Source organism: Lepus europaeus, chromosome 5, assembly GCF_033115175.1.
Source record: "Lepus europaeus isolate LE1 chromosome 5, mLepTim1.pri, whole genome shotgun sequence".
Classification (NCBI taxonomy): domain Eukaryota; kingdom Metazoa; phylum Chordata; class Mammalia; order Lagomorpha; family Leporidae; genus Lepus; species Lepus europaeus.
The window spans coordinates 119,968,712-119,980,767 of NC_084831.1; the positions used below are offsets into that span (position 1 = coordinate 119,968,712).

General features: G+C 46.4%; 1 protein-coding gene and 1 non-coding gene across 27 annotated transcripts in view; both read left to right on the plus strand.

Annotated features, from left to right (window-relative positions):
* The window catches only part of UBAP2L (ubiquitin associated protein 2 like), a 55,320-nt gene extending 43,534 nt beyond the window's left edge, over positions 1–11,786 (plus strand). For 3 of the 26 annotated variants that reach the window (XM_062192336.1, XM_062192335.1, XM_062192342.1), the window contains 8 exons: positions 978–1,031; positions 1,642–1,723; positions 2,844–3,061; positions 3,563–3,668; positions 7,932–7,999; positions 9,606–9,803; positions 10,209–10,259; positions 11,022–11,621. In XM_062192336.1, coding sequence (XP_062048320.1) covers positions 978–1,031; positions 1,642–1,723; positions 2,844–3,061; positions 3,563–3,668; positions 7,932–7,999; positions 9,606–9,803; positions 10,209–10,259; positions 11,022–11,117 — 873 coding nt within the window. In that variant the 3' untranslated portion in view covers positions 11,118–11,621. Of the gene's footprint in view, positions 1–977; positions 1,032–1,641; positions 1,724–2,843; positions 3,062–3,562; positions 3,669–4,807; positions 5,222–7,931; positions 8,000–9,605; positions 9,804–10,208; positions 10,260–11,021; positions 11,622–11,670 lie in introns of those variants that run through there. The other 23 variants (XM_062192344.1, XM_062192353.1, XM_062192348.1 and 20 more) reach the window with 18 other exon arrangements.
* LOC133761332 (small nucleolar RNA SNORA58) lies at positions 1,427–1,563 on the plus strand. The gene has a single exon (XR_009866134.1). It is a non-coding gene; the product is annotated as a small nucleolar RNA SNORA58 (small nucleolar RNA).
* Positions 11,787–12,056: the final 270 nt, after the last annotated feature.

The window sequence follows — 12,056 nt, forward strand, 5'->3', positions numbered from 1 at the left end:
GGTTTCTCTGGCTCCGCTGTGGTCAGAGTAGAGTTCCTAGCTCAATCTGGGACTAAGTGGCTGACAATAGTAATTTTTTGTCATTATGTACTTTGTATCACTTTATCTAGTATTTAATGCCTATTAAGATGTAGGGTATTTCAAAAACTGTTAAAAGATAGTGGTTTGTGTCTTCAGAAATGAAGTCTGGATAAACCACAGATGAAACTTTCAATTAGAACTTGCACACATGTTTTAACAACCCATGACTTCAGTGACCAGAAAGTGGGATAAATAAGTAAAATATGAATCATTTTCCTGGACGTAAAATTTAAGTCACCTTTTGAAGGGTGTAAAAGGAATGGGTAGAACTGAGCGTGAGGCCAGCTGTTGGTATGTAGCTTGTCTATCCTGTCTGCTGCTTAGGGTCCACGTTAGCTGAATCCGTAATATGTAGATTGAGAAAGGCTTCGCCAGCGCCGTGGCTTGTTAGGCTAATCCTCCGCCTGCTGCGCCGGCACACCAGGTTCTAGTCCAGGTCAGGGCGCCGGATTCGGTCCCGGTTGCTCCTCTTCCAGTCCAGCTCTCTGCTGTGGCCCGGGAGGGCAGTGGAGGATGGCCCAAGTGCTTGGGCCCTGCACCCGCATGGGAGACCAGAAGGAGGCACCTGGCTCCTGGCTTCGGGTCAGCGCAGTGCGCCAGCCACAGAGGCCACTGAGGGGTGAACCAACGGAAGGAAGACCTTTCTCTCTGTCTCTCTCTCTCACTGTCCACTCTGCCTGTCAAATAAAAAAAAAAAAAAGAGAAAGAGAAAGGCTTCAAGACACTTGATGAATCGATAATCCCTGTACTTTATTTCTTTCTCCTTAAAACAGAAGTAAATAATCTGTGTCCTAAGAATGAAGATGAATGTTCTGTGGAATTGTTTTGCCTGTTATCTCTGGTTTGCTGGCATCATGACCAGTTCCCATTAATAGTGTTACGTGTCTGCCTTTCAGCCACAGGTATATGGTTACGATGACTTGCAGATGCTTCAGACAAGATTTCCATTGGTGAGTTTGTGCACTTTGGAAAGAGAAAGTGATCTTAAAATTAATGTTGGGAGGATTATGTCAGATGTCCAGTTGATAAGTGACAGGCTTAGTTAGCTCTTTGCTAATTGTCTCTCCACAGACAGCACATCTAAGATCTACTAGAATATGGCAACTTGGGAGGGGGGTGATTCTAACAGAAAATTAACTTTTGTAATCAGAGTTGTGACATCTTTGAAGTAAACACATTTATTTACTCTGTGGCCTAATAGAGTACTTTGAAGCTCTCAGGATGCTATATTGTCTTAAATACTGTAATACAAAAGATGTTTTGTTTTAGTAGAATAAGTTTGAGCTAAACTGATGGGATGATATAGAGGAATGAAAATGTTACTAATCCTGATGTCTTCTCTAGCAGGCATACCCGTAGACCTTGCCTGACTGTGCTCATGGCCAGGCAAGGGGGACAGTGTATGCAAGAGTAAATTTGGAGTTCGTGCCAGCTCTAGCCAGCTGAACCTGTGGCTGGATAAATTGCCACACTCCGACATTATCCCCTCTCTCATCCTGTGATTCTTACACTGGGGGATGAGTGACACTGACTCTTTCCTGTTTTATTTCTCTTTTCTAGGATTACTACAGCATCCCATTTCCTACACCCACCACTCCACTGACTGGGAGGGATGGTAGCCTGGCCAGCAACCCTTATTCTGGTAGGACTTGCATGGGGCCTGAATAGACAGAAATTTGGGGATTGGTGGCAGAAAATCCATTAGTAGAAAGAGACCAGGCCGACACCGTGGCTTAACAGGCTAATCCTCCGCCTTGCGGCGCTGGTACACCGGGTTCTAGTCCTGGTTGGGGCGCCGGATCCTATCCCGGTTGCCCCTCTTCCAGGCCAGCTCTCTGCTATGGCCCGGGAAGGCAGTGGAGGATGGCCCAAGTGCTTGGACCCTGCACCCCATGGGAGACCAGGAGAAGCACCTGGCTCCTGGCTTCGGATCAGCATGATGCGCTGGCCGCAGCGGCCATTGGAGGGTGAACCAACGGCAAAAAGGAAGACCTTTCTCTCTGTCTCTCTCTCTCACTATCCACTCTGCCTGTCAAAAAAAAAAAAAAAAGAAAGAAAGAAAAAGAGACCAGATTCTCACCTTCCTGTCAGTGGCAGAAGTTGAGAATGGATGTGATGAATTAGGGTTGGTAGATAAGAATCCTTTCAAAAATGGTTGGTTGGTGGCAGTTTTTTCCTTTTGATCCCACTTTATTCTGCCTTCCTATGATATCCAGATGATATCTTAATTTGGTTTTCTTAGTTCTTCTCTAGCTGTTTTCAGGAAGTACAGTGGTTGAACTGGCCTTCTATGCTCATCCCTGCCTCTGTACTCTACTCATTGCCTCGTTAGGCCTTGGACCTTTCTTTTTTTTTTTTTTTTTTTCCTTTTTTGCCTGACTTATCATTGTCCTCATTGACTTACCATTTTCCCTGATGTATCATTGTCCTTCAAGTCCAGCACAAGGTGCTCCATAAGAGGGAACAGAGGGGAGGGCTGAGGGAGGGAGATTAAAGAGAACATGAGTGGGCAGAGAAGGCTTACAGGAGCTTTATTCTGGCAGCCTTTCTCCGCCATAGTATTGCACAGTTATTCAACATTAGTCCTTGAATAACTGTGCTAAGTATGTGTTGAGCCATGCTAAATGGAGCTTCAAAGAAATGTAATTCAAGGAATTGAACTTCAGTGTTTGGGATCTCCTAGAATCATGTGAAACCAGGAGGGGTAATTCTATAGTGGTGTTGGTGAAAGAGACAGGTACATGCAGCTTCTCCTGTCACAGGTGACCTCACAAAGTTCGGCCGTGGGGATGCCTCCTCCCCTGCCCCGGCCACAACCTTGGCCCAGCCCCAACAGAACCAGACGCAGACTCACCACACCACGCAGCAGACATTCCTGAACCCGGCGCTGCCTCCTGGCTACAGTTACACCAGCCTGCCATACTACACAGGGGTCCCGGGCCTCCCCAGCACCTTCCAGTATGGGCCTGCTGTGTTCCCTGTGAGTACCTTGGGGTGAAGGATTCTAGTCCTGGAGTATAGGTTCTAGCCCTAACTGCTTTTGGGTGTTCTGGATGACTTTAGTAATGGTTGAGGAGGAATCATTTCCATCTCCAGCCTGGGAGTGGGAGTAGGGCTGGAACTGGTAAAATTAGGCTGTAGATTACCTGTTCTTAGAATTAGCCAATATAAGAAATATATGAAATTTGTATACCTTAAATAAAATAAAAAGAATTAGCCAGAGGGGGAGTGTGATACCATACAGCTTTGACTGTCATTCATTCCCTGCTATACCACTGCCCCTCTTCCTCCGAATGACCATTTCATGACTTCACTGGTAGATTCTGGCAGTATTAGTAAGGATCCCACTGTCACACACCAAACAGTGGCCAGTGTGTATCAGAATAGGCAGCCAGTGTATACCTGTTCCCTGGAGTAGGACAGGAGGAACGATGGCATCCTGCTGCCATTTCACTGGTGTTCTGGCCTTTTTACTCTTCAGGTGGCTCCTACCTCTTCCAAGCAGCATGGTGTGAACGTCAGTGTGAATGCATCGGCCACCCCTTTCCAACAGCCGAGCGGATATGGGTCTCATGGATACAACACTGGTAAGTTCCCCTTGCCCTGACTCAGTGGTATTTGTGGGTGTTACTGGGTCAGTTTCAGGGAGGCAGACCTGTTGATTGAGCAGATGGGCTTGGTGAGAATGTGCTGCTCTCTTGACTTGGGTACCTGTGGGAGCAGCACTACCACAGGAGCTTGGTCCAAGGACTCGTGTCTACTACTTAATGCTGGGAAGCCTCAAGGGCATCTGCTGGCCTAAAGTTTGGGTGGGAATTAAGGCAAGCAGCCCCACGACTTTGCTGAGCCATCCGTGGAGGGAAGTGTTAATATATATGGCACTGATAGTGTACGGGGGCACAATCCCTCAAGGGTTCATTGTTTCATAGCTAGCAAAATGATAGGTTTGGTTTAAATCTCTTTGTAGTACTACTTTACTTATATGGCTCCCTTTTTAGTCCCTGGCTGGAAGATCTGAGATACAGAGAGAAAGGAGTAGGTATTGCTACTACTCAATAGAGAACTGGACTGGGAGAGTCAGACCTGTAGTTTCCTTCATTTGTACAGCTGGTCTTTTTCTCAAAAGTCTGTTTGCATATTTGATGATAGAACAGGAAGTATAGGAATCTTCTGGATGGGTATTGATCTAAAAGATACCTAGCCTCTCCCTTGCTTCCATATCTGACATCTGTGCTCCACTTTGAGAGGATGAGAGTGAAAAGGAGTCTTTGAATAAAACAATTCCATCTACTTTTTTTTTTTTTAAATCAACTTGTAGATGAATATGGGGAGGGGATTGCTAGGGGCTCGGGGTGAGGGTTGTCCTTCTAAACTCTCAGCGCATGACAATTTGGATAGGGCAACATCTGTGTTCTGCACCATTATGTGAGCTTCAGGTGGGAATACTGCCAAGGTGTTCAGTAATTAGGAAACTAGCTGAGCTGAGCACAGAAGGCAGTAGGTCTAGGAATGAAAAGCCAGGTGCAGATTTGAACTGTGCTACCTAAAGAGAGGTAGCGTATCTGATTTCTGGAATTTCTAGCTTCTTGCCTCCCTTAAGACTTCAGAAACCTGTTATAACAGGCCTTTGAGAACCCCCAGTTCGCAACCTCACAGAGGGCTGTTGTCATTTTATTACTCATCAACCTCTAAATTCATTTATTTTTATGTATTTGATTCCTTTTAGGAAGAAAATATCCACCCCCTTACAAGCATTTCTGGACGGCTGAGAGCTAATTTGGCCCAAGGCTGGGGGCTGTGTTTTGTGTGTGTGTGTAAATTTGCACTGAAGTCTTGTTTCAGAAACCAGACCACTGAGGAGAGCCTGCTGAGCTGAGGCCATAGCCTGCGTGGCTTGGGGAAATGAGTTGGTGGATACCTTCTGGGCTTTTGAATTTGCCCCGTCCCCATTTCCCTCTCCCCCATGTGTCTGACCCTGTCTTACCCATTTCGAATTCAAGCGGTGCAGCACCTCCGAAGCATCAATGCACACACCTGCTGTTGCTTTTGATTTCTGGAAGGCATGTAGTTTCAACTTGTAACAAAAATATTTGTAGTCTTCAATAAACTGTGGTATTTCTTTAGCTAACTCTGGCGTTCTTTCCGTGCATGTCTTTCTGGACCCTAGGAACCAATGTTGTGCTATGGATGAAGGGTGGAGGGTGGTTTTTTTTTTTCATTCAAACCCCAGCATAGCCAAAGGCTGTTAACTTTTCATTATGGTATTTTTATTAAGGAAGGAGGAGGAGAAACAGCCTCAGCTTCCAGCCTGTTGATTGGTTGGTAAAGAAAGGTATTTGTAGAAAATTCCTGATTTCCCGTGCTTATTATCTCTTCACTCTTCCATTTGTTTCCCACATAAGCAGAGGGTAAAGGACAGAAATAGTTAGTGTCATATCATGGTGAAAGGCAGAAGAGATGGTATTCAGAGTTGTTTTTAGGGAAGTATCTTCCAAGCCTTAAATCCCACAACTGGTTCCCCAGGGCCAAGTGGCTGACTGAGGGCTAATAAAGTCATCAGTAAAAACTGCTAGCCTGGAGCATTGTTCTTAGTCCCTAAGTGCCTTTTTAGAGATTGTGGATTACTAGTTGTTTATATCTGTGGGTCCAGCTAAGGATGTGTTGATCAGACATCTCCTTGATTATTGAGATTCTGATACTCATCCCTTTAATTAGTACACCCTCAGCCCTTAAGCGTTCACTTGGACAGCCACACGCCTACGACTGTTGGTTAATTGGAAACAGTGGTTTCTGTTTTCCTTATATTTTTTCCCAATCTTTTGGAGTTACCATGCTGCGAGAGATGGGGTCTTATTTCTCCCTACTAGCCACATTGTGTTGGTATAATTATTGCTATTAGGGAATAAGCAGCGTGTTGAAGCAGGAAGGAAAGAAGGGAGTTCCAGTCTGAGGATCATTCTAGTAAGTGGTGAGATGGTAGGGATCCCATTATTTTTTAAGGTCTCTGATTTTTACATAGGCCATCTGTCGTGGCTGCTATACAAAGCATCCTCTCTGTTTCCTGCATTTCCAGTCCCTTCAACTTCACATCCAAGTTAAGGCCTCTGAACTGAAAGGTTTTAGTTTTTCTGTTTTGTTTTGTTCCCCAGCTATCCCCGTTTCTGGAAAAAGTGAGATCAGATAGGAGCACTTCAATACTAAATTCTTCCCTACCACCCAGCTTGAGAATAGTCATTTCTCCCAATCTCTGTAGGCAGCCAGGCCTCACTTTGCTGAAATTGACCAAGTAAGCTGTTTGAGCCTTTGTAGTAAAGATAAATCATTGTCTTCTATGGTTTGTTTTTAAAATGTTCTGTTTATATCCTGTTTATACCACCATCATTCTCAACCCTCCTACACAAACCTCCTTGTTAACTTGGGTTTTCCATAACTGAACTGTTCTTAAACTTAATGTCTGTTACCAGTGATTCGCCAGATGGACACCTCGAGTTTGAAAGAAGAGAGAAAAAAATGCACCTGTAGCTCCCAAAGAGGCTCTTTTATTAGTCCCTCCTTATGCTTTAGCACCTTTAACATGAGAGTGAATAACCTGGAAATGGGGACATGTTTTCTCTTGCTTGGTTTCCATAGTTCTGCTCTCCCAGTTTGTGCTTGATCCTTCCTAGAACTGTCTGGACTTAGGGTATGGGAGGGTTTCGCACTTCTATAGGGAAGATTCGAAAGTAGACTGTCGAAAGTGGACTGAGCTTCTGAAGGCTGTCCTTATAGGTGTTGGGAGAATTTGGGTTATAGAGTTTGAAGGGGGATTATTGAATTGTGGGTGAATGGAGGATTTCTTACTTGTGATTTAGTCACTCAGGCACACTACTTCTAAAAATAAACTTCCATCATAAGACCATTATGATCTAAGGACAGACAAAAGTACAGAGGTTTCTGATTTCATTTTATCTGCGTGGAAACTTCATAGGAATTGATCTTTTTAGAAGTCATGCTTTAAATTCCTAGTTAAATTTTGTGTCCTCTAATCTTTACTGGAGTGTAGTAGATACATTTCCATTTGAGAAGTATAAAATGAAGTGATATACTATTGTGGTTTGCTTGAAGTTGCAGTGGCAGGAAGGAACTTTTCCAACAGGAAATACGGAAGTTGGAATGTGGGTTAGAGATTATATGAAGAAGCTGAAGTTGTAAACTGACATTGAGATTTAGCGTTTCACCCAGACTAAAGCAGATAGCCTACCCCGTCTTTCTATCTCTTCCCACCTTTCCTTGTTTAGGCTTAAATTATGTAAATAGAAATTTGTCAGTTCTTTAAATCAAGTTTATGGCCTAGGAGCTCCAAGACTGGAGAAGCTGGACTGAAACTGAAGTGCTCTGAGTTGGCCTGTTCCTCTGACACTTCTCTTCACTTTGTGCTGTGGAGGTCACAGATTTTGAGTTCCAAAGTATCTTTTCAAGAACAAAAAGCCAGGCTATCCAAATCTTCAGGGGCAGGACTAAGTAGTATTTGGGTGGACTTATTTTCAAAGGACATTTAAAAAAAATTTAAATTCCTGTTGGGGTTTGGCACTGAAGTGTTTCTGAAAATTGTCTATGCTAATGAGGTTTGGTTTTATTTCCTTGGTACTCCCACCCCAAGTAACATACCTCGCTTTTCACACATGTACTCAGTACACACCTGGAAAGAGCTAAAGAGTGTTTAGGGAGCCTTTGTGACCTGAAAATGGAAAAACAGACCATAATTCCTTTGCAGAACTATAGCTAGAAAGGCTGCAGACTCACCTCGCCTCAGGAGCAGGCACCAGGCAGCTAGCTAAGCTAACCCTCCTGTCTGTTTCCTCCTCCCCCAGGTGTATCAGTCACCTCCAGTAACACGGGCGTGCCAGATATCTCGGGTTCTGTGTACTCCAAAACCCAGGTAGGTGCCTGGCTCCGGACAGAAATGGAAAGAGAGCTGGACGTAGAGGAGGTAGAGTGCCGTGATGGAAATACAGTGGGGAACCACCCTAGGCAAGGTGTCAGGAAACCCACCTTACCTTTTCTTTAAAAAAAAAAAAAAAAAAAAAAACAACTTCAGTGGTCTCATTTATTTATTTAATTAAAATTATTTGAGAGACAGTGCGAGTGAGCTTCTATTCACTGGTTCCCTCCCTAGATGGCCTCAATGGCCAGAGCTGAGCAGACACTGAAGCCAGGAACTGGAACGCAATTCAGGTCTCCCACAGGGGTGGCAGTAACCCAGCTTACTTACTACCTAAGCCATCACTGCGGCCTTCCTTATTCCCATTAGCAGGAAGCTGGATTCAGGAGCCGGAGCTGGGAGGTGAACCCAGGCACTCTGATACAGAATGTGGGCATCCCAACCAGTCTTTTTTTTTTTTTTAAACCACTAGCCCAAATGCCTGTTCCCATCCAACCTCTTCTAAAATCAGTCGTCGTCTTGAGACTTCATCTTTTTCTATGAAGTCTAAATTTGGCCCTCTGAAAAACCAAGTGAGGTGTGGCAAATTATTGTGAGGTATCACATGAATTACTGTGGCAGCTGCCCTGGCCACTTTACCCAACTCGTAGCCTTTTCATAACTTGAAGAGAACAATATAGAAATGAAAGGAGACTAGTTCGATTCATTCTTTGTGAGTAAGCCTATAAAGGAGTGGGAATGGGAAAAGAGACAACCCAGTAATGAAGCAACAGATGTCAGTCATCCCCAGCTTTGTGTTCTTTAGCCTTTATCAGCATAAGTAATCAGCTTGTAACGTGCTAGCGTTTGGAGGAATGCTTCTGACAGCTAAACCTTCCAACACTCAAGTGTGTGTTCATTTCTTTTGAAATATCCAAGGAGTTTTAACTTTTACCCACTCCAGGGTGCAGGTATGCCAAGATTAATCACATTTTGCTGTGTTTCTTATACGACTATAGATTTAGCAAAATACTTTCACATTCATCCTCATTTGATTCTCACAACAGAGAGGGTGGTAGCATCCTTGTTGTGTTTTTTTGTTTAAGATTTACCCATTTATTTGAAAGAGTTACAGAGAGACAGAGGCAGAGAGAAAGGTCTTCCATCTGCTGATTGACTCCCCAGATGGCCACAACAGCCAGAGGCTGAGCCAATTCGATCCAAAGCCAGGAGCTGCTTCTGGGTCTCCCATGTGGGTGCAGGGGCCCAAAGACTTGGGCCATCCTCCGGTGCCTTCCCAGGCACTCCAGCAGGGAGCTGGATGGAAGCGAAGCAGCTGAGACTTGAACCCTTGAGTGCCCATATGGGATGCTAGCACTGCAGGTGGCGGCTTTATCCCCTACACCCCAGCGCAGGCCCCAGCATCCTTATTCTACGGATGAAAGAGGCTGAGAGATTGAGGCTGCAGGGCTATGCAGAGCTGGACTGGGACTGACTTGCAGGGGTGCTGGTGCCTGTGTGACACCAGGCTGCTTTCTGAGGGGAGGGGAGCTTGGGCTCGAATACTGCCCAGGATGAGCTTGCTGATCCCTTGTACTCTCTCCCCTCCTGTCCTCTTGGATAGCAGTCATTTGAGAAACAAGGTTTTCATTCCGGTACTCCTGCTGCCTCCTTCAACTTGCCTTCAGCCCTAGGAAGTGGGGGGCCCATCAATCCGGCCACAGCTGCTGCCTACCCACCTGCCCCCTTTATGCACATTCTGACCCCCCATCAGCAGCCGCACTCCCAGATCCTTCACCATCACCTGCAGCAGGATGGCCAGGTAATAGCCCTTCCCCCTCTCTCCTTTCCCTTCCTCTTCCTCCCCCTCCCTTAAAACTGCCTCCCCTCTCCTTTTCTTTCCCTTCCTTACCACCACCTTCACCCAACCCCTCCCCAGCGCCAGCCATGGGCACACAGCACATACAGACACAAGCGCACATAACATGAGCGGCCGGCAAAGGAAATGTCAGGGAAGGGGCCAGAATGAAACCCTTTTTTGGTGCCTTTTTCCTCCACCTCCTCCCATGGCAGAGTTTTCCTCATCCCATCAGACCTGGGTCACACCTCCCCTCTTACCTCTCCCAGCCTTCCCCCTTCCCCAACATAATAGCTTTCCCTTCTAATGGTGGAGTTCTATTGTCAAAGTTTGTCCCTTTATTTTCCATATATCCTGGTTCTGCCTCAGCTACCATATTTGCAGATGATTCTCTGTTGCCAGCGCCAGCAGGAGGAGCAGGTAATGAAACTGAATGATGATATGCTCGAACCCACTCCTTTCAGTCCCTACTGCACCTCCACAGCCTCAGGGAACTTGCAGAGGAAAGACTGCGCGGTCACAAATCGGGAGACACAAACACGAACACCTCGCTGAGCTCTCTGGCCTCCCCTCCTCTCCCTCTTCCCCTCCTCAACACCCTCTTTATCTTTCTACCCTTCCCGACTCTGGAAAACACTGGGTTACCAGAGTGGAAAAGATTCTTGGGTCAGCATCTGGAGCCTGAGGCCTCAGACTGTCTCCTACTTTTCCTGAAATGGGCTCACAGGTGGGATATGGGGTAGGGGGTGGGGATTCATGGGGTGGTGCAAGTGACCTCTCCATCATAGGCGGTTGGGGAGCCGGAATCAGGGGTGCCTTGCTGTCAAATTGAGGCATTTATGAGGGCCACTGAAATTGAAATGTGCTGTCTTCTCAGTGGTCTTAGCCTTTTGTTCAGAGCTGGGGAGGGTGCTGGGGTAATTGGAGAGGTAGAATTACAAATGAATACCACTGACTCACTATCTTACTCCAAAGGTATCTTGCCTTCTTTTCATCCTCCCCTTTTAAAGGTGAAAAACCCATTCTTGTAGACCGAAGTTTCTGTGGTTGAGAAGTGTATTGTAGTTTCTAAGCAAGGGGAATGGGAGAACAAGATAGCACATCTCCACCTGCAGATGTTACAAATTTGTCCCACTAACTAGACGCCTTTTTCCTCCTCACCATCCTCCCATTCCCCTGCAGACGGGCAGCGGGCAACGTAGCCAGACCAGCTCCATCCCGCAGAAGCCCCAGACCAACAAGTCTGCCTACAACAGCTACAGCTGGGGGGCCAACTGAGGCCCTGGCCCTCTTCTCCCGCTCCCATCTTCTGAGAGGGCTTCTCAGCCTGGAAACTATGGAAACAGCATCAAAGAGAGGAAAATGGGGGGAGGCCCGCTGCCCCCCTCCCCAGCGGCCCACCCTATGCCTCAGCTTCATGTCTGTCCCATCCCCACCCTGCTGTGTGTATTATAGGATTTGTATTTTTTTGTTTCCTTCCTTTCCTCTTCCTCCTCTCCCCTTGCATTCAAGATTATGAAACTTTGCTGTGGGCCCTGCCCTGCCTTCATTCCTCCTGTTCACCCTGGTGGTGGATGGGTGAAGTGGGGAGGGGGGCCCCAAATATATATCAGCCCAACAGCCCTAAGTCTCCTCCTTTATTATTAGGAAAACAAAACAACAACAAAATGGCGTCATGAATATGAACAGCATTGTCAGATGAAATTAGTTGAAGTGTTTTTTTTTTTTTTTTTTTTTGTACTGTGTCCTCGAATTTAATGGATTAATGTGTCTTGTATATATAAAAAGAAAACCTCTACCTTCAGCCTCTGCCCATTCTTGCTCCGTCTAGGACATCCTCAGTCTCGCCGGTGACCAGCTTGGTGAATAAGTATTACTGTACCAACTGGGCCGCCTCTAGCGGGCCCCGAAGGCAGTGGAATAAAATATCTTCGCCCTTTAAGAACTCTGACCTTAATGTGCTAGTATCTTACCCCCTAAGAACCTCACAACCCGGTGACTGGAAGGAACCACCACAGATCTCCATTTCCTCAGAAACCGCTGCGGCGAAGGGAGAGGGGTGCAGGCGGCTGGCCGGGGGGCGGGCCCAGGGGAGGAAGGGCGGTGCCCAGGCCGAGCCCAGCCCCGGAGAGCAACAGGTCCAGAGCGGGGCCCGCGTGGGCACGAGAGCACCTGGAGAGACGCCTTCCGAAGTCAACGGCATGGGACCTTCCCTTC